Here is a 25,871-nt window from a genome sequence, read left to right on the forward strand (position 1 = left end):
GGGCTCCCAAAGAAAACCCTCTGTGGCAAATTTCAAGTCGGCATCCCTACCACAAGGGTAGTTATAGTGTCAGTACGGTTTAATGAATTATGCTCTATTTCTTTTGTTCTACTCGACAAAAACTTACGAAAAAATTCATGAACATTCTACCTAATAGCACACACGACAGTGAATTTTTTCGTGATTTTTTGTTGAGCACAACCGAAGAAATAGAGCATAATTCATTAAACGGTGCTTGTCCTATAACCAGCCTTGTGGTAGGGGTACCGACTTGATTTCGTCACAGAGGATTATCTTTGGGATCCCTATCGAATTGTATAACCAAAAATCAATTTGGTTTGGGGGCACTTTTGACCATCTTATCCGGCTATAAATCTATTGTACATAAACTACCATAGAATATTCCAGATTGATATAAGCTTAGCACAAAAGTGTAAATAAAACATCAAACGGTACAGAAGAATTTAAGGTTGCTGTCATATCATTTTCAACCTATATAAATGATTAAGAGAAGAAACCAATTTCTGTTTAAGTTTCTATTGCTTGCAACCCTCTAGTACGCATACAGTAAGCTAGAAATTCTTTCTATGTATGTACATACATACATGCAACGTAAGCAAATATTCTCTGAAAAAGATTGGACGTGCATTTCCCCAAGAATGTACCTCCAGCTTAACTGCAGTTTACTTGCACCCCCCCCCCCCATTGCGCTCTTCAGTTTCCCTATTGTTTTTCTTGCGTGCTTAAGTCCTGTTCATTTCGAGTATATCATTAAACGCATTTCGCAGGTGGAAGAAATTGTTCCTAATTACATAAGTATATTGAAATTGTGAAGCACTTGTTGAAACTTGTATGTACGATTTACCGTAATTACCTCAGAATTTGTTTCTACACATTACACGTCTGAAATATTCCCGGGCAAACGTTTACATCAATTGTTGGATTCACAACGCTGCGCTAACATGTACATATACATGCGTAACAATTCTTCCCTCGGCTCTTGCAATTATTTTCAACTTCTTAATCATACTTTTTAAGCATTTCCACAATGAAATGTGAATATAACTCGTATTTTTATAATCTTTTGTAATGATTGGCACCCAAAAAGACAAAAAAAATGTATGTAATTAAGCATAGTAAGCAAAGACATACTTGAGTGGTACCAACGTCGACTACGCATAGCGACGGCCCTGGCGAGTTGAGAAAAGGCTGCAATGGCCGTCTGGCGCGAACGCGTCGCGTACACGCTGTCAATTAATATTTTCTGAACCTTCTCGTATATTAAGGGAACCAAATACTTTTCGTGAATGGTTTCTTTACCAGAAATGTCTGTAGAATGCATTCCTGTATAGTAAATTCCTGCTAGATAAAGGATTTTTCACATAAATACAAAAATAGAGCGTACAAAGTACCCGCGTCGGCACATTTTCAAACTTTAACAACCGTTTATAACTATTAGGAAGTACATAAAAATATAATTGACTATATGAATATGTAGAGGAGAGTCCCCTGTATCTCTTGATTCAAATTTGAACTTTCTCGCGTGTTTAGTTTTTGCGTAACATGTAATTTTTTTATCAAAATCGTGCATTTTTACAAAAACCAATATTTTTCGAAAACGTTGCGTGATGGAGCAATTCTGCTTTCAGATTTGGTTTTAGAAAGACAAAGTGTATAAGAATCACCCAACAGGTATTGCAAAACTCGAAAAAAGTTTGATTTTGTTGGACAGTGTTATTATTTTGGGTCCATAAAATTGCTGGATATTCTCTAAACATTCTGAGTGAGAGTCGACAGCGTTTGTCCTAAAATTACAACTTACACGTAATAAAAAAAAAGGACACAGGGAAAAAGGACACGAGATGTCATTTATTTTACCTGAACCATTGTTGGGATGTAGTGCACTCTGAGTGTACAGAAAAGGTAAATATCATCCATAGTACAAAGGACATTGGTTTTTCCAAGCCTGCCGGTGAATAGCAGTCGATCAGTCGTGCATTTAAAATTAGTTACCTGAATCGCCGAACAAAATTTCAAAGAGGAAGCATCAAAGTAATACTTTCTAACAATTATGTAAAAAAAAAACTATTATATTCACTTTTTCACCAGGTCAGATCGTTTCAGCCATGAGAAATAATATAGACATTGTTAAAATTGAGTCAATTCATGCGAAATCAGACACTTTTCTGACTGGTGACCTAACTGGCTAGGCCTTTTTCTATTGGTCCTAAATCAGGACTATTTACAAGCCATTTCATTGTTTTAATCCTATTGTCCTTCAAATAACCTTGCTCTTTTCTGTTGCGATAAACTGCATTATCACTTTTGAAATAAGTGTTTTACAACCGCGGGCAAATTTTCGAAATATGCATACATTTTAGAATTGACATTTCTATATCATATACACAGTCTTCTTACAACTTGAGCTGTCGCGTAGGTCCAGATCCTGTAAGAATTGGGATATTTATGTAGGAACAGGATTTTTGTGTATAAAGTACCTGCCCTTTATTAGAATAGCGCGGCGGAGGTTACAATGGTAATATCGCGAAAAGTACAATAAGCGGGTCCGTAATCGTAATCCTTAATCGTAAACCGTTAATCGCGTCCGTAATCGTAATCCTTAATCGTGAGCCGTTAATCGTGTTGTTAATCGTGTTTCCGTAAAACTGTGCGTGTCGTCGCGTTTCGCAAAAAGATGCTCCGCGTCCTCCGCGGCCTGCCTTTATTACCGTACACACAGGTGCGATCGAACGCACCTACATGGGTTTTTCCCCGTGGCATATGTTTACAGGCCAGTTCATTCCCTCGGTCCCCGGCCGTTTACAATATGTCAAAAACGCGCGACATTAGGTGTTCGGGCGCGCGGCGTTTGTTGCGGAGTGAGGGCAACGACTCGGCCGGTTGGTGGCCTTCGCGGTGTAGTCATTCCCACATTTATAAAACGTCAACATTGGACAATGGTTGATTAGAAAAAAGGGATTTTTAGTGATGAAACTGATACTTATTGTTAGTTTTATTGGTGATTGAAAAAGATAGCGCGAGGAAAAGAACAAAATCCGACATATTCGAAATGATGCTAAGGAAAAAAAGAAAGGGAATAGTTATTTCTCTTCCTTTCCGTTATATTTCTCAATTCTCTCTTCGTTTTTCTTTCTTCTCGTGTATATACAAGATATTATGTACTTCTTTGGAATAGTACGTTATATCTAGAGAAATAAAAACGTAGAATATAAGTAGTTTTGAACGTTTTATTTCATAGAAAATGAGTTATACTATATGCAGATTAATAGAAATAGAAAATAAAAAAGGCACAGAATCCTAATTCCAGGATTAATTTAATTAAATCCTAAGAATAAAAATTAACATTCCCCTTCAGATTCCACGCGTGTGTCGTAAATTCAAATCGCGTATCTCGGGAGAAACAAGTTTTTGTGTTTGAATACATACTAGTAGACTTAACAATCATCGATGACTAATCAACACACGCGTACCTTTCGCGCGTTACTCATCACCAGCTCGCAAACAACGCGAGCTGCGTGATGCGAATGCAACTCGAGAAACTATAATATTGTACTGTAACAACTTAAAAAAGCTACATTCTTGTACTCGTTGCGTGTAGCCCCGTTGCGTGAATCATTCCATTGAAGAATATTATACATACTATCTATTACACGATTGGACGAATTCCATAATCGTCACGTCGCGTCGGTGGGAACTGATAGTGAAGTGAACAGGCTGTTTCGTTATGTTGAGCAGGTAAAATGGCGGAAGATGGTGCCGGAGGATCAGGAAATGGGAGCACGGGAGAGGCAAGCCGGTTGCAGCTTTTGCAAGAAATGCGACAGCAAAATTTTGACAGCATTCGATTTGCGTCGTATCGCACTGCTTGCAAATTGAGATTCATTCAGAAGAAGGTTCACTGTAAGTATGAACATTTTATTTATAAGGCGACACAGATCAAAGCATTCAAATCGTTTCGGATAATTTTTCTCAAAATCTACCTTGTTTCGAATTTCGATTGAAATTCATTGGCAAAGGATGTAGCCGGATAAGGAGGTCAAAAGTGCCCCCAAACCAAATTGAATTTGCAATAGGCCATTAGGTAAAGGTTACCTTGTGGTTACTCTACTTGTGCATACTGCTCGACGGAGCACACGTCGAACGGTTTCCGGATGAATTTTTTTATTACTGCATATTGTATTCTTGGATTTCTACTGCATTTTCAGACGCAGTAATAGAGTTTTTTTAACAATTCCAACTAATTTAGTTTCTTCTCTCGTCAACAGTTTCTTTGGTCAGGCACCCCACTTTACGTTTTGCAATATTCCCACTTCTACAAATTTCTTTATAATACTTTGCACAGTTGAACGATTTCTTTTTACAATTGCTGCGATATGTGAATACGATTTATCCTCTTTAAATAAAATTACAATAATATTTCTTCCTTCTAATGTAGCTGTGTTGCCTTTTCGGCACATTTTTTATTATTGGCGATAACTGGAGATTAATGTATTACTATGTCGCTTAATTTCAATTGAACTGTCTTAAGGATTGACTGTTACTGTTATTTTGCAGTAATACTTGAGTCACTTTCATAACTACCGTGGTTACCAACAAAACAAGTGCTGTACGAATACTTCTGTCCTAACGAAATACAAATACATTATACAATTTTTCAATTGTTATGAGTTACAGCGGATTGTAGTTGAGTTTTGCTATTAATGTTATTGTACAATGTACAATCAAATATATGTTAATGTAATCGATAATATAGAGAATACAGTTCTTTTTATTTGTACATTACCAGTATACGAATACTTTTGAAAATTATTACCGTGTTGCTGATACGTGTTATAGCGAGCATCTGCAACAATTATCGAGACAATTATCGAGTAATAGCTATATATGTATATATAAACCGTCCAAGCTATTTTTCATACGAAGAAAAACTGTGGACTCAACATTTTTATATCAAGTATAGAAAGGAAAATATTTATATTATAAATTTAAATATTTATATTATTAATTAATTTGATTTATACGCGGCATTGGACCCAGTAAGTAAAAGTGCCATGCCGCTTATACGGCGGCATTGATTCGTTAAGGGTTAAGTTCTACAAACAACAAGAACCTTTAAAAGCGTTCGAAAACATTGTAATTTTAAGCAACATGTTTGTATGCATTAATATAAAAATGTACTGTAGCATACAAATACTGAGCAATACGTTTATATATGTAAAGGGTGTCAGAAAATGATACGACATGAGCATTATAACATTATTTTGTGACACCCTGTACATGGATTTATGAATACTCTTGCTGTTTACAGTAATTCTTTTTTTATTCACGATGATGATTGTACAACCATTTTTTGCGCAGTACATAATGTCGACATCTGGAACGTAATCGAGGCGTTCCGAGAAAACGGTTTGAACACATTGGAACCATCAAGCACGCTGGGTGTATCGAGACTCGAAACGTTGTTATCTTCGTTGTTTCACGCCCTGAATAAACGAGTGCCTGTTTCGCAGCAAGCCAAAGTCGATGCCACTACGGCCTTGTTGATGAATTGGCTACTCGCTGCTTACACTACAGGGTGAGAACAACAGCCAAATCATAAAAACTCATTAAAGTGGCCAATAATTTGCCGAACAAATCACACAAACTGCTTTACCTACCGCAAGCCTGTCTATCGGGTTTTTAATGCCTGTAGTATATAAGTACTACATACATTCAAAATCTTACTACTTACCAGTTCTCTTCTAAATAACATTGCCAACAGAAGTAATTCAAACCGGTTATTATCTAAATCTTGTTGATGAAAATCAATATCTTTGATCGTTGATCTTTGAAGGCGTTCGAATACTTTCGTGAGCCTGTGTATATGTGTTTTACATGGCAGTAAACGTTCAACACAAAAAAATTGTTTCACAAGTCTGTTCACTTACTGCTGCAGACGATACACATATACAGTCCGTTTAAACAATTTTTTGACCGTGTTATACGGGAGTCTATAGTATAATTTAATATTGGAAAATGTTATTGATAAAATCGTATCAGGTAAAGCTTTCATAAGGATTGATTATAATTAACTGACGGTGAGAATACTTTTCTGTAAGAATAGGTGTCAATTGAATGAAGAAGGTTATACATTCTTTCCGCGTATAATACTAGTTTCCTCGAGGCTTTCGTGAACCGATTTCTTGTGCTTAATACTGTTTGAGGCTTCCGGGTGCAAGCTGTATCCCTTTAGTGCAGATAGCTGACGCTCGCCAGCGTTGCAGTTACCATTGTCAGTTGTCGGTGGACGCATCGATGCACCAATTTCTGCATATTTATCGTGCCACAGATAATTCACTAGAGATCGATAGTTACAGTTTGTGATCTGCCCAAAACATTAAGAAATATAAAAGAAGAAAAATAATACTTCTATTTATTTCAGCTAAAAGTCTCTGCAAGCGTAGCAAACTGATATAAAATTAATAAGTGTGTCACATGGTTGAAAACTAAATCAACTAATTAACAAATTAGTTTAACTAAATTAAAAATAATATTGTAATTGTAACTTTGTACCTATAACATCAGAAGGTGCATACAAAAATAAACATTGCAACGTGATCAAATAATTAAGATCATTCTCTTTATTTGAAATGTATGGTATCCAATTCTCGAGTGGTACAACAAGTTTAATTACCTTTTGAAAGCTGACGTCGGGTCTGATGAAAAAATTGACTGCACCTTACATTTAGATTTCTCTGTTCCATGAAACCATTCATGAAACTTTACAATCGTTCGGGAACTTATTGGTCGTGAGAAACCAGCTGATTGTGTATCGGAAATAAATAGTTTCTACCGTTTCACAGGGAAAACAATAAAATATCCGTATTCTCGGTAAAAGTTGCTCTAGCTACACTATGCGCTGGGAAACTAATGGACAAGTTTCGATGTAAGTTATGTAACTTCGCGTGTAGCAAATTTTCTGCGATCTCAAAACTATATTATTAATTTAGACCATATGTCGTGCAGATATATATTCACAAATATCGGACAGTAACGGTCACATGATCCACTGGAGGTTTGTCGAGTATTTGAAGGAAGTTTTGGCGTTAACGGCTGCGGTTTACGAGACACCATCTTTCGGATACACCGAGGGTCTTTCAAATGCAATATTTCCTCAAGTAAGTATTTTATCGTAGATAGTATTTGCATACTGTATACGCGACAAGAAATCAGCAAATTATCGGACTCATTATTGTCTCTTTATAATTAACCACATTTTCAACTTCTAGTTCTCCCCAAATTACACATCAGAAATGGTAAAATGGAATTATGGAAGACAAGTATTGTTCTTTTCTTAAAAACAATTTTTTTCTTTTTTTTTTGTGTAAAAATGATCGAAACATGTTTTCCACGGTTCTGAGTATTTTCGAATTTCTTTAAGAATTCGTATACTTACTTCTACCATAAATGTTACATCCGAAACATTAATCGCGTGTTACACAAGTAATTATAATCGTAACTATATCGTATTTGGTGTCATTTTAATCAGAAAAGCGAGACGAATACTAAAAATTCCATTGACGAAAAACCAGAAATAAGGAATTTTGATTTTTTAATTTAACCCATTTGCATCATTAGCGTATATATACGCTCAATTTTCCTGGTCACTATCATCGGAGCCGTATGCATACGCTCAACTTTGTTGGTCACTATCATTATTCGTTAGCTAAAAAATAGAAATGGAGGGTGCTGTTGGAGATGAAAGTGGTAATTCTAAGTTTTTCTTATAATGCTGAAATTTGAAGTTCTTTTACTTGTAGTCATTTTTGTACTTAAATATAATTTAAAAAAAGTTTGGTGATAAAGATCTTCTTTTCATATTTCCTTATGATGCAAACGGGTTAAAAGGCTGAACAGGCTCGAGTCCTTTGTAATATTTGCCCAACGCCTGAACCTCAGTCATGTTTCTCTTTCAATTGCTATCCTTCTCTACGTTCGGCACACTACAAACAATATAGGATCTCTACTAGAACTGTCGCTCGTCAGACCGACCCGTGTTACAATATATTTGAAACATACATACATATATGAGTATACAGGGTGTCACAGAAAGAATGTTTAAAGTAAATCGACCAACCACACATTTCTCCACTTATATGCTCGCCACTATACTTAGTATGCTATGTTTCATATTAAATGTGCACGCAAATAAAAGCTGCAATACCAGATTCATAATCTTGATTACGCACGTTCTGTCCGAGATTGTGCGAATAAACGCTGGAAATTATTAACATTATTACATTGTGTTTTAGAATTTAAAAATCACGGTCAACGATTTTTTGGATACGCTGATGTCCGACCCTGGACCAAACTTATTAATCTGGCTTCCACTATACCATAGAATGGCTGCCGTCGAAACTGGTGAGTTCCTACGATTTCTAATTTCTTTGTTGGTAAGACTTTCGAATTGCTCCCTCGAGCTTTTGGCACCTGCTAAAACTTTCTTACTAGACGATTGAATTCTGCCTATAAGTGCGCGCCTATGACACAGCCAGCTGCATCTGTTACAAAGAAACAACTGGCTTTGCCTTTTTTCCCCTGCACCCCTTCTCCAGAAAACTTAAATCAAACTAAGCCAGAATTCGTTTAAGAACCCTTCCGACGCTGTCAGCTATGCTTCTGTGTGTGTCATAGACGTACACTTATGTCCTCGTAAGAAAGTTTTCTGCGGATATCTCAAGAACTTGTAATTTCCGTAAAAAAATAACGGAAGTAATATTCATATTCAGCCCGTCGAAACGAATAGAATGATGTATAATAGGTACCAACAGCTTTCTGGGGACAATTGTTACATTTGGAAAAAATGCTTTAGCAAAAGTGTTTTAATTGAATACTTTCGCACATGTAACGTCGCATAATTCTCGTTTTTCGTAGAAAGAATAAATTGAAAACTTCAACAAATTAATTGGTTAATCACTTTCCACTGGTAATTCTACTGTAAAACCTATTAATGTTATTACAAATGACAAACTTTTAAATGTTAAAAGGGCTCTTAGTATTTTCATGATATAATAAATAATATTTATTTTACAGTTTCAGGGAAAGTGTTGACTTACATGGACTAAGGTCATAAGAAATTTTTCGATATTTTATGCAGTACATGTATCTTGAAAATTATTCATACCGTTTGCGGTCCGCAACGTTCCCGGACTTTCATCCTAAAATTCACAACAACATCGCTTATTTCGAGTAATGTTTAAAGATTCCTGTTGACTCTCGCCTTCAAGGAGCCCCCCCCCCCTCCCTTGAGTCATATAATTAAGCCGAAGCAGATGTCCTCGGGACTAGGACCCTGGAAGGCCGTTTTACGACATCCTCACAGGTGACAAACATGTGTGCCTCCAGAGCCCTAGTCTTCGACCATCGTAAACCCCACCAAACAATAGAGCATAAGGGTCGAGGTCGAGTTATACTCATCAGTACAGTGTCGAATCAGGGACCGGGACACAATTCGGTTAACCTGTTTTTGTATCTAGCATCTATACACGCGTGTATAAAGGATTTGCTATTGCACAAACCGTTGTTTCCATTCTTTTGTTTACTATAATTTTCTTATCTCATTATACTTCTCTTATAATACGAGGAATGTTTCTGAAAACACGATTATTTAATATTGAATTTCAAAGATTAAAATTAATATTCATAATATCATTATACGTAATAGATAGATACATATACAGGGTGTCCCAAAAATGTCGGAAAACCTTGGAAGGGGTAGTTCCTGAGATCATTTGAAGTAACTTTTTCTTTTACGAAAATGTTCTCCACGGCTTTGTTTTCACGCAGAGAAAATTTTCGTAAAGGAAAAAATTACTTCAAATGACCTCAGGAAGCACTTCTTTCAAAGTTTTCCGCCATTTTTGGCACACCCTGTTTAATAACGTTGGCAATAACATACAAGAAAAAATGCATACATTCAAAATATATAGACAATCTTGAACAAAATATTAAAAAATTACATCCACAACAAAATTTTCCGTCTATTTCATTTGCCCCTTGAAACCATTAAAATTAGTTAACGTGACCCTCGTACCATCACAGCTGGAGAAAATAATTGGGTAATCTAGATGAGAAAAACGTATAATGAGGCATTTAAAAAACTTTCCCCCTGTACGCAATATCACAAAAGCTTCACTAAATTGTTGATTTGTTTTGTCTAAGCTTCTAATTTCACAACAGATGTATGACGTAGCCATTTGAAAATTTAGAATAACGCATTGTTCAAAATTCAATCGGTAACCTTACGACTTTCAGTGGCTCATCCCGTCATGTGTGACGTGTGTCACAAAGAGAACTTCACCGGCTTCCGATACAGGTGTCAGAAATGTCACTCATATCAGCTTTGTCAAGACTGTTTTTGGCGAGGCAAAGTTTCTGGGACACATAATAACGATCACGAGACGAGAGAATACAGCAGTTTCGTACGTTCTCTAAAGTTCGAGTTTCAAATCTTTTCACAGACAATGTACTTTTCACATTATTACATTTACTTTATATTTTTGCGTAGAAATCGCCGAGCAAGCAAATTGGACATTCCCTGCGGAAAAGCTTTAGGTGCGTACCTGAGAAAGGAAAAAACAGTTTACCACGATTTCCTGAACAACCTGAAAAGACTTTAGACTTATCTCATATCGTGTAAGTGTTCAAGCTGTAATGAATAAATTATTAGCACGTTTTATTCTAACAACATAGTTATCCATTGAAATCAATTCTCTGCATTATAGCCCACCATCGCCTCTACCATCTCACAACGGTTTTCCAGACCCTGGTTTTATGGCTCCTTTTGATTCTGGATCAATGGATAGCCGTTCTACATTAAGGAGGTGAGAACTTATGCCTATCTCATCTGCATATGAATTTTTGCTAAACATCCATATAAGAAGTCATATTTTATTTATTTTTTTTTTACTTGGGTACTATACAGTATGGATAGTTCAAGACTGGATGATGAACATAAATTAATAGCACGATACGCACAAAGGTTGGCTCAGGAAGCTAGAACCATGGTAAGATATCAACTTACCTTTTTTTCAACGTAATATGGCAAATCTTTATTTTACATTCTGTATGCTCCACTTAATATTGGAAAATGCTAAATGATTCATTTTTATATTAAAGTAATGACAACTCTTCTGAAAATATTATGTTAGGCTGAGCTAACTTACATGAATTCTGTGTCACTCAAGATTTAGCATACAGAATAAAAATAAAGCAAAATTCTATATCACTAATAAGTTAGAACAGTGAGATGAACACTGATAAGTTGCAACATTGTTTCATTACTTGTAATACCTCAACCATATTGACAGCCACGAGCCGCATCCAGAATGTCACAAGCTGAGCAAGCAGTAAGTATACAAATTTTGAATGTAACGTAAGCATTGTCAATATAGATACAATCTCACTTTAAAAATTATTGCGTTCCAGGGTAGGGCGCCGTCTGACGCTAATTTGGTGTCGTTAGATGCCTCGAGAGCACAACGCGAACTTATATCGCAATTAGAAGCAAAGAACAAGGAAATAATGCGCGAGATTGCAAGGTTAAGGTATACCTGTGTCGTTTATTTCCTTTATATCAAGCCTAAACCTCAGATCATCCTGTCGAACCATCCTAGGATCATGCATGTTATAAACATTCTGTTTTGCTTTACTACCTTGGTTGCATAGCGTGCATATTAGTGCTGAAGACATCACAAGAAAACTTACAATTACAACTTTCACCCTTTGTGAGATATCACCCTGTACATACAGGGTGTTCACGCTACTACTAGTCAACGTTTTTTTATAAATAATAAATATTAGGTAAAAATTAAAGACGAAAAGGTAAGCTAGCAGCTCTTAAAAGTAAGCAATGTAATGGCATATGTAATTTTTTTCGAAATGAAGGTAACCTTCAACTTTTTAAATGGAATGCTACATGTATGTATGTATATCTTTTTACATCATATGAAAGTGTGTGCCAAGACAAATTCATTTGTACACGACACAATGACCTACAAGGCCATACAAGGTCAGAAATGGAAGAAACATTTTCAATATTTCGTAAAGATATCGTTTATGATAAACCGAACATTCAAAATACAGTTGTGTGTGTTGAGGCTTTCGGGTGTACATTCAAAATGTTTCTTTCATTTCTGACGTTGTAAGACTTTCAAAGTCACTGCGTTGCATACTAATGAATTTGTCTTGATACACACTTTACTATGATATAATGAAATGTATAGCATTCCATTTACAAAATTGAAGGTAACCTTCACTTCGAAAAAAATAGTGCAAACACAAAAAAATCACATACGCCATTAGTTTGCTTGCAAAAAAATAGTATTACTTCTCTTTCTTTCATTTTTTCTTAATATTTCTTACTTGCAAGAAAATGGCTAGTAATAGCATGAACACTCTGATGAAATGAAAAGAAATGTTATACAATGTAGATAGTTACCGCATAAAGATATTAAATTCTTAAAATGATATCGCTAAATTTCCAAATGTGATGGAATTATAGTTGATCGATTGACTGCAAAAGATATACAATGATGTCCGGATATATGGCTACGAGTTAACCCCACCAATTGTTGGAGTTGCTCAGAATCACATCCTAGACAACATATTTCAAACCCATCAAAATCCACTTCAAGGTCATTGAAATCGGTGAGGAATCCACTTTTTTTAGATAGTTACCAAAAACCCTCTCTGGCCAGTTTCGACCAGCATGAATTCAAAAATTATACTCTATACCAGGGCTGACCAACAAGTTGCTCGTGAGCAGCTTTCATCTCCTTCCCCGACTTGCGTGCTAGGCTGTATGACTCCCACCACTTTATTCGACTCTAGTCTTTTCTCGATATATGTCCACAACGAGACGACCGAAAAAGGCGAGATTTCTAACAGTTGGCCAACCAATACCGCAACGAAGGCCCAACAAAATGCCAACCATAAATGCTACTAGAGTGTATGACGAGCGAGCTTACTTAAATGAACCGTCTCGTATGACCTTATTAAAGAACATCAAACATTGATGTCTCTGCTCAGTAATTCTAAATCTACATTGTATAACTAATGTAATAATAAGATGAAATTAAACACCCTATATGCAGTCTTGAAACTACAGAGGACCGAATCTAATGTTATCATTGGTATGTGTGTTTTACTTTAGTAATAATTCAAATTTGCCTATTTCTACTACTGAATATGTAATTATATCCCATTTAAAAGTGTAATGAAATACATTTACCTGAATAATTCTCAATTAATTGATTGTTAAATCGATTTAAAAACATAAATTTATTTCCACTAATATATTCATTAGATTCACACACAAATACAACATCTATAATACATTTACGCTTCAGCTTAAAGTTAATGAAATAGAATATTCAGTTAAATGAATATTCTATGTCTTAATTCTGAATAATCTTGTGTTTCTCACACGAATATGAAATCCAACTGTAGGAGACAACAAGAGATAGAAGCTGCTGGCTTAGAAAATCCTGCGCTAATGTCAGAATTGAGGGCCTTGAGGCAAAAAAAAGACGAGTTGGAAACTCACTTAGCCACCTTACAAGATTCTAGAAGACAATTAATGGTACAACTAGAAGGTTTAATGAAAATGCTAAAGGTATTATACTCAATAAATATAAAATATCTTTCTTTACCTATATCACAGATATCCTGTAATTTAGATGCAACATTTGAAGTTATCAATGATTGTAGAATCATCAAGCATCTCCAAGATCGACACCAAACAGTTCACCACGCAGTACAAAGTCACCTCCTTTACCACCAGGTGCTGTTCCAAGTAGTAGATCAGCACCGCCGACACCAGGTGGTCCATTATCTACAACTCCTCAGCAACAACAGCAACAATCGCAGTGTCAACAACAGATGTCTCAAAGCTATCAAAACCCTGTTCCAACGACATCAGTGGCAAATGTACCCAGTAACGCTATGCTCGGAACAATACAAAATCCTATTCCAGATAACTTATCATGTGTTGGAGGTGATGTAAGGTAGGCAGGCATGTAGAAAATCTATGCTACAAATAAATTAAACAATAGTTCAGAACAGACAAATATAAAACAAATCGTATTGCAAATAACAATCTTTGTATAAAATATTGTTTCGTTGTTATCAAATGAATCATTTTAGTATAATATCACTGAGAATATTTCTACATTGATATTTCAATTACGTGAAAAATTATATTTACGATTAGAACTTACATTAAAAAATATCCAGACAAGCCTCGAATATGTTTCATCAATTATTTTTATCAACAGTCTTTATCGATGAATGTGTGAGTCATTTAATATACAAATAATTTGTACAAAGATTTGTAATGTACTTAATTGAGTAAGTGATAATGTCATCAATATTAACATTATCGGCTTTTATATTATCTAAAATAAAGGATAACTTCCTCCTGTACATTTTACATTCGCTATGCACTGTATGCCATATTCGAAATAGTCACTATTACTTAATTTTTAGTACGAATTTATGTCTAAATTTTAAGAAGAAATCAAATACATAATAGATATTGTTGTCTGAGTATATTTATCCGATGGCAAAAGATGCATCTACTTTCTGATTATACATATTATTTGTATATTTCTATACAGACGTATCAAAAAATTGATTTCTTCTATATAAACAGTGCTAGTTACAATAAATTCATAGGCTGCACACTGTTGAATAATTAGCACCGTAATCACACATTTGATTGTTGCATGTAAATGTTAAAGCGTATGTATTTTTGTTTAACTAGTAACAGAAATAATTTTGGTACTACTTAAATATAAGACAATTTTCATGTTTTGAAACATTCCTATATTGATGACGCTGTGAACTTTAATTTTAACTTTCGTTATAAAGGAGCAGTTTATTTAAACGATGTTGCTTTATGCTATTTTATGACGCTTTTGTTCTATTATATTTTTATAGTTTTATGTCATTGACATACATATTAGTTACGGGCATGTATATTGTATAAAATGAAGCAGACGTATCAATGTACTTTACATAGTATGTTAACAAATTTTATTGTACACTTTTAAAATGTTGTTATATTTTTCTTTATATACATAGAATCATATAATTATTGCATACACATTCTCTTAGTTTTGTTAAATTAAGTTTGTATGTATTAGTTATGATATATTTTTAATATCTTATATAATTTAATATCCCTACATTTTTAGAACATTTATATCAAATATAGAAGAACTATTCGATTAGCATCATTTGTATATAATGCACTGATACAATAAAGACTGCTATTTTTTTTTTGGTGAATGTGACAGGTGCAAGTTATATGCGATTTATTTACATACATGTGTAATAAATATGTACATCAAATCCAGAAATGTCATCTGTAGTTGATATCAGTGACAAAAATTGGTGAATTTTTTTAGAAATTTGTGCGATACATTTATTACAATAGGAACGCCACACGATATGTTAGTATCCCAAATAGCGTTTTTAAATTTGCAAAGAATAAAATTCGAGTTTCTATAATATTCTTACAAATATACGTTTCTGGTACTATCTTTATGAGCAAGAAATGAAGTACTATATGTATGTGTATATTGTAGATGTATATATAGATAACTAATAATACAAAAAAAAAAAGGACAAAAAATATCACCATTTCAAATTATTATACTATTTTCACATCATTCTGCATGTGTGTGACAGTATATTGCTAGTTTGAAATTTTCATTTACATATTTTATTACGTAATTACAACGCAATTTTATACAAAAAAGAGCAAATGTTTGACGATAGGTGCTTGCACAATAAGTGTGGAATGATACAATCCTAATTTAGTTCTGTTATTTAAAACTCGCTTTGTGCAAAGAAAACAGAGATTTTCGATATCAGGTCTGCGTTCAGGACAAACAGCTTACCAGGAAGTGGTTCCAGCAGTGCGAATAATAGCTTGGGCCGATCTTTGCGCAATGACTTGTTGGTAGCTGCTGACAGTGTTACTAATGCCATGTCAACGCTTGTGAGGGAATTAAATTCAGGTATGTTAAATGATTAATTGTACTACAATTTGCGTCAGAAATGAATGCAAAGTATTTATGTAGTTTTAAATGGCACCAGAATTTGTACTTAGTTATTTTGTTTAACACAGGCCACCAATAATTACATATTCGGATTAGATATAAGAGATACAAGTTTTTCTTCTTATAATTCAGAATGTTATAATCAACTTTAAGAGGTAACAATCATCATTTCATAAAATTTTATATTTAATACAATAGATAACACTATAACATAAATTGCTTAATAACAAAATACATTTATAAGTAGTTCAAAATGTGTAAAAAGAATATTGCCAAATTACTAAATATCTTGTAAATATATTCATATTTCATTTGTAATATTTGAAGTAATTTATCCATCAAAGTTGAAGTAAAACCAACATAACAGTAGGCTATGTGAAATATTTATCTTTTCACATCTACTTTCTCTAATAAATATAGCCATATTAGTGTAAACAGGCATGTATCAAAGTAATTTTAATCTATCATGTCATTAGATTTTTATGGCATGTAACAGTATTAGCATTACCCTTCCTATTCATACTAAAGAAGATTTTACAAATTTATTATGGAACTAAGTCATTGGTACAAGGTAAATTTTATTACATGTTTCTATTTCTACAACTTATAAACGAAAATAAAAATTTTGTATATATATATATGTACATGTATATGTATATATGTATATAAATATGTGCATTAAATTTATGTGCATACACAACTCTACAAGACGTTACAATTTCATCAGAGATCTATTATTATTAAATAGTTGTATATTTGCAAATAGTCTAATATTTTCAATGCATTTTCAGGATTTATAAATAATAAAAATTGAAATTACAATATTAACATTATTTATATCCATAAATTAATAATATATTACAAAATTATGATAATGGAAATACTCTATAATAATTAAAGTATAGGGCATTAATAAAATAGTAATTGAAATTGTAAGGAAATAATTCTACGTAAGAAAAAAAAATCGAAAATATATATCAAAACTTTTATTATAGTATATACTATATGCTTCGTTCGAGATTAAATGAATGTTGCAAATATATCACTAATTTTAGCTCAACATATTCAATATCAACACATTTTTACACATTTTCAATTTATTTTTTGTGCAAAATCACAATCTTTCAAATTATATTACCGAATTAATTAATTATACAAATAAAAAGAAAGTGATCCTAATGTAAAAACTAAAAAATGTAGAATATTTTTATTATAAATTGAGATAGTACCCCGTTAGCCAAATGCTGTTTCCGAGCAAATTTTGCGCATGTTTGTATCACACTTTGTGAGCAAAAGACTTTTCCATTTATTTAAGGTAAACCTTTCTGTAGGGGGAAAAACGGAATTAAATTATTGAAAATACATGAAACTCCAAATTATGTAACTTAGAAGTTTAAATAAAATTCAGTTTTCCCTGCCACAACAAGGTTTACTCCGATTTTTCCCGATATTTACTCTTACTTAAAGCAATGTTAGGCCCGCCCTTAGTGCGACCAACTTACCCTCTCTAACGAAGCCAAGGTTTGACCCAAATTTGGCATGGAATTTTGCCAGCAAACTTTGCACTCAAATTCTGATCCATCTGTTTTCGCATTTAGCTGGGAATTTTTCAACACGTTTTGGTGCCACATTCATACAAAATAGGGACCAAATTCTGCTCCAAGCAGTCTTTTGCTCGCAAAGTGCGATACAAACATTGCACCACCTCGAAACAGCATTTGGCTAACTGGGTGGGTACGTAATGTATAGACAAGACATATGTAACTAGTAAAGCATATGTGATCCTAAAGCAGGTGGTTTAATCAATTTTCACAACTAATTTTTTCAACAACGAAGCTTCATATAAGAAAATTTTATTCTATATTTTCGATTCATTTTTGCATGTAGTTTTATCTCCTGTACTACTATAGCAAATTTTCAGCCATAATTTGTATTAATTTCTTAAATATAATTATAATTTGTGTACTGTTAAAAAACAAATTCATGTCAAACTCTATGTCATTGTATATATCTAGTTTACACCCTTATTTACACATTTGCCTGTTGTAATTCTTGTTTTCTCTCATTTAGAATAGAGTTAGCAAAGTTTAGTCTAGCAATAGCACAGACTACACTACACGCAAAACAACAAAATCTCTGTTTTAGGGCATTATACTGTTAAATTGGCAAATAGAAATTTATTTCTGGTTTACGTAAAAACAATTAAAAATTATTTAAAACGGTTTATTAATTTGAATCATAAATTGTATGTAAAATCTAGTAAAAGTGAAGAGTATGATTGCACTTATTATATTTTTAATTAATATTCTAAAAGTTAATTCATGAAATATTTTATTAAACACTTTGAGCAATATTAATTAAAAATAACATATCAGATGTGATTTGGTAGCAATCAGGAATTTATTCAAAGTTATTATGAAATTTTTTCTGTGCTGGATAACAAATAGATGTTTCTATACAAATAACACTTTAGACGTGTTGTGGAATGTGTGTGATATGCACCCCCTGTGAATGTGTCCTGGTGGCTTGCAGACTCAGACCAGGAGGATCATTCTCACAACTCTGGCCGACTTAACATCAGAAAGCCGTTAGGTAAGGGTTTGTTAAAATTCTGAACATTATTGTACCTTTTACATTCTCACAAGCATTTGCAAAATATGACATCACTTGCTTTTTTGCATTAGTATAATTATTACCATGAATGAGCATTATGAAAAGTGATCTGCTATTTCAGAATGTAGAATATTACTGTTAAATTGTTAATGTTACTACCTCGTACATCTCTGTAATAAACCTTAAATCATATAGTAAAGACTTTTATGTTGTTATCAGAACTAGTTAATTACCTAGAATTTAATTTTTATACAATCATATAGAATATTATAATGTACATTTGTTGTAAAGAATTTTTGGACATATTTATGTATTGGTCTAAGTTATAAATAAGTATTTAAGAATTGTAATTAACATGAAATAGTTCAATATGTATTTTGTATAGATATACCGGATAGAGAACTTAAATTGGAATACCTAAATATCACTGCTAATTATAATATGATTATATGAAAAACTCAAATGAAAGAATTCAAGGTCGCCTGTCTTTTAAATGTAACGATTTGTATAATTTTTTTCCATATTCTTATAGAAAATTAGTCTTCCACTCCACTCATTTATTCTTAAAATATAATTTATATATTTAATAACAATATTTCATAATATTATTGAACATTTATAGGTTCATTGGCGGAAGACATTGGCAAGGAGACACTTGAAGATTGTAATTCAAAACACTGGTCAACATGAATATGAGTAAGGCTACGGTTATTACTGGATGCATACTCACTCAGACGAGTAGCTAATGTAGATACTCTAATCTGCATCCAGGATAACCATAGCCTTATGCCTAATCTGAAACTTGTTTTTCCCCCATCGTGCTCAGAAAATTTATTTTTAAAAAGTAAGACGAATTTTTAACTTTAAGAATTTTTTCGCCTCTACCAATAAAAATTATACGAATGATTCTTACGCAAAATGATAATATAAACTGTCCCAAATACAACCGCGTGTAATTTTGTATAACATTGTAAACATTTAAGCATGTTTAAATCTTTAACGCGCTAATGTTCTGAGATGTTTCACAATTTATTTTGAAAATTAAGGGTCTAAAACAAGTTGATAATTTGTCTTTTTCAAAATCGAATTTCCCAAAAACATATAAACAATTCTATGAGATTCATTGAGTGGATGTAGAAAAACAAAACAACTTTTATTCTGTCGACCAGTGTAATTAAACTTACTATTATAATTTCAATTACCTTTTTTTGAAACCTATTACAGGTTTAAATCTCACACAGAGATAACATTTTTTTAGACACACATTAAAATCTCGTAAAAAAATGACTTGGAGAAAAAGCTTTTTTTATAGTTAAGTGTACTATTTGAGTAGCATAACTTTGTTCTGAACAACTTTTTCATACAATTATACATATAAGATATTTAAATGTTCCTTTTTAAATGTCTCACCTTGTATATGTATATGCTAAACTTCTGTAAAATTGGTATATATTTACTCGGAACAATTAAAATGGAAAAGTATTAGAATGAAACACTAGTGTATAATAAATCATTTTATACTTTAGAAGATATAATTTCGAAACTATTTTCGTCTGTTAGACTTCGAGGCTGGTGAGGATGGGGACGATAGTAGTGGTGGTGGCAATTCTTGGAGAGAAGAACTTCAACGTCGTTATCAGCAAGAAAATGACTTCTTGGCTGAATTGCGTGCACGTAATGTTAATATGACACAAACACCATCAGCAACTCCATCCAGTGAACAAGAGCAAGAAAGAGGGGAGAGAGAGGAAGCAGATGGAGAAAAAGAAGAGGATAACGAATCCAACTGGACAGAACCAGTGAAGAGATGGGTCAATCGATAAGTTTATTAAAAGACATTTATATGTACTTTATAATGGCTTAGAAACTGCTACCAACTGAAACGCAAATAAATTATTATAGCACCATGAGTTATTTATGATGGGCATATATCTGGGTGTTAGTGTGAAATATACATATATAAACATCATATTAGACTTTGGACAGTATTTAAAACTTAAATTTTCAAAGCAATACTTTTAATCAAAAGAATTGTCAGTTCAGTGAATAAAATACATATAGTATCACCACATAAATTTTAAGAAAAACATGAAATTAATAACATTATTTGTAGATGAACTGAACTTTTTATCTGACATTTACAGCATTTATAAAATGCAAAAGTTTTTTTTGCTTCTAAAATTATTGTAATATTGGTAAGCATTTACACAATTTAATTATGATTACATAAGTTAGATTTTTGTCTAATACAGGAATGGCATTATTCCTATTTTCCTAAATTAAATGTAATAAATGTAATGCTGCAAGTGATTAACATCTTTACATATAACATCTATGGGCCTAAAGAGATGAGAACAGATATTGTAGTTAGATTAGACATGAAACACAAACTTTGTTTACTTGTTTATTAATCATTTATGTACCTTTCACACAAATATATGAAGAAACGTTAATTTAAAACTAGGTGCTCAATAATAAACTTTCAGTCTACAATGTGTAGGTAATAAAATAGAAACAAATTTTGCACAAGTCAAATATTTGACCAAACTTTGTATAAGGAGGTGAGTAAATGTAATTAATGGACTTTTTAAAATATTGAATAAAAGAACTGTTAATGAAAGCTTAGTTACAGAAGCTCATGTTCTTTTATACATTCATACTACTTAGATACAACATTCAGTAATATGAGATATATAAATACATTATTGAAACTTCTGTTCGATAGATGACACTGTTTGTTAATGATAAAGATTTCGAAGCTACCGATTCGTACGTGACACTTCCATTTTCATTTTCTTTTACTTATATTATTATCCTATATGTCACATTTACTTTGTAACGATTATCAAAAAGAAACTTATCATGATAATCAATCTAAAATAAATTGAAAGTTCCCATTATCTATGTATTACTTGAATTATTTGTTAATTATTTGTATACCCTATTACTTGAATGATAAAGAATATTCACGACTTGATAGCTTCGAGGTACATTGTGTTACACCATTACAGGGATGACATGTATATAAATATTACTGTTGATTATGTACCAAACATAAAATACTAATGTATGTATGAGACTGTATTTCTTAGGCATTTCGATTACTATCTAAGTTTGTCCCTTCATTTTTGGCATACTCAGAAATTGCTATGTATATTCGAATGCCTAAGTTGTACACCATAGCCACATCGCATTTACAGCCGTATGTTGCATAATAATAGGACAGATATTGTTTTCTGTACAATATTTAAATTTTAGTTCCTACATTATGTAATTAAATATTATTCAATAAATGACCATTGAATTGTAATTAATAAAAAGCGACGCATTTTGTAATATTTACGTAGCGCATAACATTCGCAAATATTCTGTGTATATATTCATATGATCACTTTTGTCTATATAAACATTTACAAGAATTGTGTAATAACAACATGATACAATTACTGAATAAAAAATAAAATAATAACTTGTAACAATTTATAAATCGGATTTACCGAATCACTGTCTTTCATATAATGTTTCACATGAAAGTTGTTTAATACTTATGGAGACATCATGTGGTGCGACTTTTATTTTTCCCAGTGGACACTCCAAGGTGTGGTGAAGGTCAACTTTCTTTTTTTAAATGGAATGATATGTTTTTTATCCACCATCAAATAGTGGAAGATGTTTCAAGATGTGTTTAATGACCTATGACTCAAGGGGTCATTCAAGGTTAAACTTGCAGGAAAATGCAGAAAAGGTGTGATCGTTTTATTTGTACTTCATAGTTTCGCATGTTTTCAAAATGCATGCTTATCTCTTACTTCAATGCACTTAACAATTCTTTGTTTAAATGATTCCCTATGTAACATTTTAACATTTACCTTCGTGTATTCTGATTTTCATGTTTTCCGCGTCATAAGCTTAATTCACATTACGGAGTTTTTAATGTGTCCCCATAGGAAGTAGTCGAGTGATGGCGAACGGGGCGGCTAGGCTACAAGACCTCCTCGACCCTTTGTTGACTCCTAGGTTGACCCTTTGACCTATGTTTACTAAGGCTTTTTTACTCAGAACAGTGTGCTCTATATACCATATAAATATTGAATTGGTTTTTTTTAACACCCTATATATATATAGAATGTCCGACGTTCTATTGAGAAAAATATCGAAATTGTATAAATACGGCTAGAAAATAAAACATGAAACAATTGCCATTATAGAAGTTAACCGCAAATTTGATAATGGCCAATTTCTTAAATAAAAGAGGTAATGATAAAGTAAATTTTTAAAAAATTCAAAAATGTTAACAAATCAAAACTTTCCGTTATTTCCATTAAAAGACTTTCCTTACAGGTACAAAGAATAATAGTAAACGTGAAGTGTACTTATTTAATTCTGCAATTACTTCTCTTCAAAACATGATATCTTCAAGACGAAATGTTCGGACGTTAGTTATAATTTGTCAACGCGATATTAGATCGTTTTATGCTATTTCAGAATTAACTCACATACAGGAATTGTGGATTGTCGACTGTGGACTCAAAGTATTGTAATAGATTTCATGTAATCTGTAAGTTTCTATAATCTATGTATAATATAATATATAATTTGATTTAGGATATACCACCTTTCAAAAAAAATTGTCCATTGAAAAAGCTGTATTTGTACTCCAACGAAATATCTTGTATATCGAATTTGGATGCTTGTACATGTTTGAGAGTTTTATATTTGTCGGGAAATAATATAGACAACCTCCAAGTATAAATTTTTATTAGTTTTGGATAAAAATGATGGCAAAAATGCATAATATACCTTTCTGTACTAATATTACCTCTCATTTATGTAGGTTTTAACCAAATTACCCTGGTTGGAAGACCTTAACTTAGCCAACAATAAATTAAAAAGAATTGGTAAATTTTTTTCAAAGAAGTCACAGTTACTTTGTCTAAATTTGGCAGGAAATCAATTGTGTTTTATAAAGGTATGTAGTTATAATTGAATTGCATTCCAATCACAATTAACGACTTCTTTAATTGAAAGGATACAAGAAATTTGTCACAACTACGGAAATTAAAATCCTTAGTATTTACTGATCCATTGTATGGAGAGTGTCCCATAGTAGATCTTTGTAATTATCGGGCATATGTTATATATTACCTTCCAAATATTAAGAAGCTAGACCATTACATTATATATGAAAAGGAAAAACAATGGATTAATCAATTTTTCAAGTCTTTATCTTACTATTGTTGTTATACGTAATACATGTATAATAATGTTTGTGTTCTTACAAAATTAAAATTTTTTTCTTTTAGAAAACAAATAACATACCATAATGTATTGTTTCATAAGCAATTAAGTGAATACTTGAAATTGTTGAAAGATGATTATAAAGAATACAAGAAAGCAATGCTTTATTTTAAGAATCAACTGTATGAAACTAATATATTAGAGGTATACCATACAAGTATCAAGTGCATATTAAATGACTTTTAACAACATTTTTTTTTGTTAATTATGGTGTACCTTTTACATAGCATAAACAAAATTGCATAGATGAAGAAAGCCAGAATGAGTCACTAAATATAAAATTGAAAATGAAGTTACTTAAACAAGGGTTTATAGAAAAGAAAAAAATGACAATGATACAATCTAAAGTAAAATAAATTCTTTATAATTTATATATACAAAGATTTACCATAATATTTTATGTTTATTTATACATAATAATATTATCATTTACTTATCAGATTCTGCAGCAACAATTAGTGTATAATATAAACCATTGTGGGAATATCAATTTTATTGAATACCATGCTACTCCTAAAAATACAATTATTCAATTATGTAAACAATTCTTAGAGGAGTCACTATGCACAGTCATAAAAAAGTATGTAAAAATATTGTTATATTATTAGGAACAAATTCTGTAATAGATATTTTGTAGTTTTTTTTTATTTACAGTGACATAGGTATTACTAATTTGATATTACACAAAGTAACCGAAGTAAATAATAAGGAAATTGATGAATTAAATCATTGGAATGGTGATAATATGCAAATAAATGAGTCTAACGTAATTTTGAAAATTTTAACTTCCCCTGGAGTTACAGATATTCAAGCATGGCCTTTTAACTTCTTTAAAACCGGTTTACTTAATGATGTACTAATTGTGCATGTTTGAGAAATATATGTTCGAGAAATATATAGTAACTTCAACTGATTTAAGAACCTTTTTAATTTGTAGAAAGAATTAACAGTAACAAATTGTTTGGCAGTAGCAGATTATGCATGGTTAAATAAAATGTTAATATCTAGGAAAAGTGGCGATATACTGAATTTACTTAATAGTGTTGAAAGCCGACGTGTTTGTATACTTATACAAACACCTATTTTCAACTATTGTGAAAAGTAATAATTAATAATGATATTCATTTTATTAGTCCTCATTTTACATGATATACGTTTTTATACAGAACATACAATGCTAATGATTGCCTACATACAAAACATGGAAATAACTGGAATAATGAAAACGAAACTTGCCAAAAATTTGCTTTGACAAATACAAATGTTAAAAATCCTATATTTGTAGTAGAGTATGAATATACATTATGCGAATTAACAAATGTAATAATTTTTTTTTAAATAAAATTTTGTATTCTACTGATAGTATTACCTATAACTATATAACAAGTTTTTTTAATTTGTAGGAAAACAAATATAGCAAATGTGTCGTTCCATGTATATTAGACAATACCATGTGTGTATGTTTATCCAACTCCAACATTACAAAATGTATTAACTCGAACGAAAATTTGAAAACATATGAACTTGTAGAAATATGTCTTTCAGGACAATGTATAAATTCAATAAGTATAAATTTGGATTTACCTAATATAAGAATATGTGATATTTCTTTCAATTGTCTCCAAGAGTTTCCCAATTCAAACTTCATGAAGAATGTGATAATATTGAATATTAGTTTTAATAATATACAATCAATACATATTACAGAAGTTTTACCTCAATTGGAAGAATTAAACGTATCTTGGAACTGTATATCAAGTTGTCTTGAAAATATTGAAATCTTTACAACTTGTACACCTAACATGTCAAAATTAAAAATATCTAATAATCCCT

At 32.1% G+C, this 25,871-nt stretch overlaps 2 protein-coding genes and 1 long non-coding RNA gene across 7 annotated transcripts in view; 2 read left to right on the forward strand and 1 right to left on the reverse strand.

The window, feature by feature from the left end:
- LOC143352590 (dystrobrevin beta) overlaps positions 1 to 22,257 on the forward strand; it is a 40,466-nt gene extending 18,209 nt beyond the window's left edge. The window contains exons 2-18 of one of the 5 annotated variants that reach the window (XR_013081968.1): positions 3,757 to 3,921; positions 5,380 to 5,596; positions 6,864 to 6,946; positions 7,027 to 7,178; positions 8,313 to 8,421; positions 10,315 to 10,481; positions 10,568 to 10,695; positions 10,785 to 10,883; positions 10,985 to 11,066; positions 11,370 to 11,408; positions 11,488 to 11,606; positions 13,510 to 13,675; positions 13,771 to 14,066; positions 15,940 to 16,085; positions 16,196 to 16,282; positions 18,660 to 18,719; positions 20,301 to 20,350. Coding sequence is in view for 4 of the 5 variants with exons in the window: in XM_076785212.1 (XP_076641327.1) it covers positions 3,762 to 3,921; positions 5,380 to 5,596; positions 6,864 to 6,946; positions 7,027 to 7,178; positions 8,313 to 8,421; positions 10,315 to 10,481; positions 10,568 to 10,695; positions 10,785 to 10,883; positions 10,985 to 11,066; positions 11,370 to 11,408; positions 11,488 to 11,606; positions 13,510 to 13,675; positions 13,771 to 14,066; positions 15,940 to 16,085; positions 18,660 to 18,719; positions 20,301 to 20,563 (2,286 nt within the window). In the remaining variant the exon portion in view is untranslated. Of the gene's footprint in view, positions 1 to 3,756; positions 3,922 to 5,379; positions 5,597 to 6,863; positions 6,947 to 7,026; positions 7,179 to 8,312; positions 8,422 to 10,314; positions 10,482 to 10,567; positions 10,696 to 10,784; positions 10,884 to 10,984; positions 11,067 to 11,369; positions 11,409 to 11,487; positions 11,607 to 13,509; positions 13,676 to 13,770; positions 14,067 to 15,939; positions 16,086 to 16,195; positions 16,283 to 18,659; positions 18,720 to 20,300 lie in introns of all 5 variants that reach the window. The other 4 variants (XM_076785213.1, XM_076785212.1, XM_076785214.1 and 1 more) reach the window with 4 other exon arrangements.
- Positions 5,969 to 6,885, reverse strand: LOC143352600 (uncharacterized). Its single transcript, XR_013081969.1, has 2 exons — positions 6,695 to 6,885; positions 5,969 to 6,357 (listed from the first exon to the last, which is right to left on the reverse strand). It is a non-coding gene; the product is annotated as an uncharacterized LOC143352600 (long non-coding RNA).
- A 2,206-nt stretch (positions 22,258 to 24,463) lies between the features above and the next one.
- LOC143352212 (uncharacterized) lies at positions 24,464 to 25,556 on the forward strand (the record flags this gene model as incomplete). Its single annotated transcript, XM_076784541.1, has 3 exons — positions 24,464 to 24,618; positions 24,693 to 24,891; positions 24,976 to 25,556. Coding segments are annotated over 3 exons (522 nt in total), but the record flags the coding sequence as incomplete, so codon positions are not given.
- Between the last annotated feature and the right edge of the window lie 315 nt (positions 25,557 to 25,871).

The sequence above is a fragment of the Halictus rubicundus genome, chromosome 3 (assembly GCF_050948215.1).
Source record: "Halictus rubicundus isolate RS-2024b chromosome 3, iyHalRubi1_principal, whole genome shotgun sequence".
NCBI lineage: Eukaryota > Metazoa > Arthropoda > Insecta > Hymenoptera > Halictidae > Halictus > Halictus rubicundus.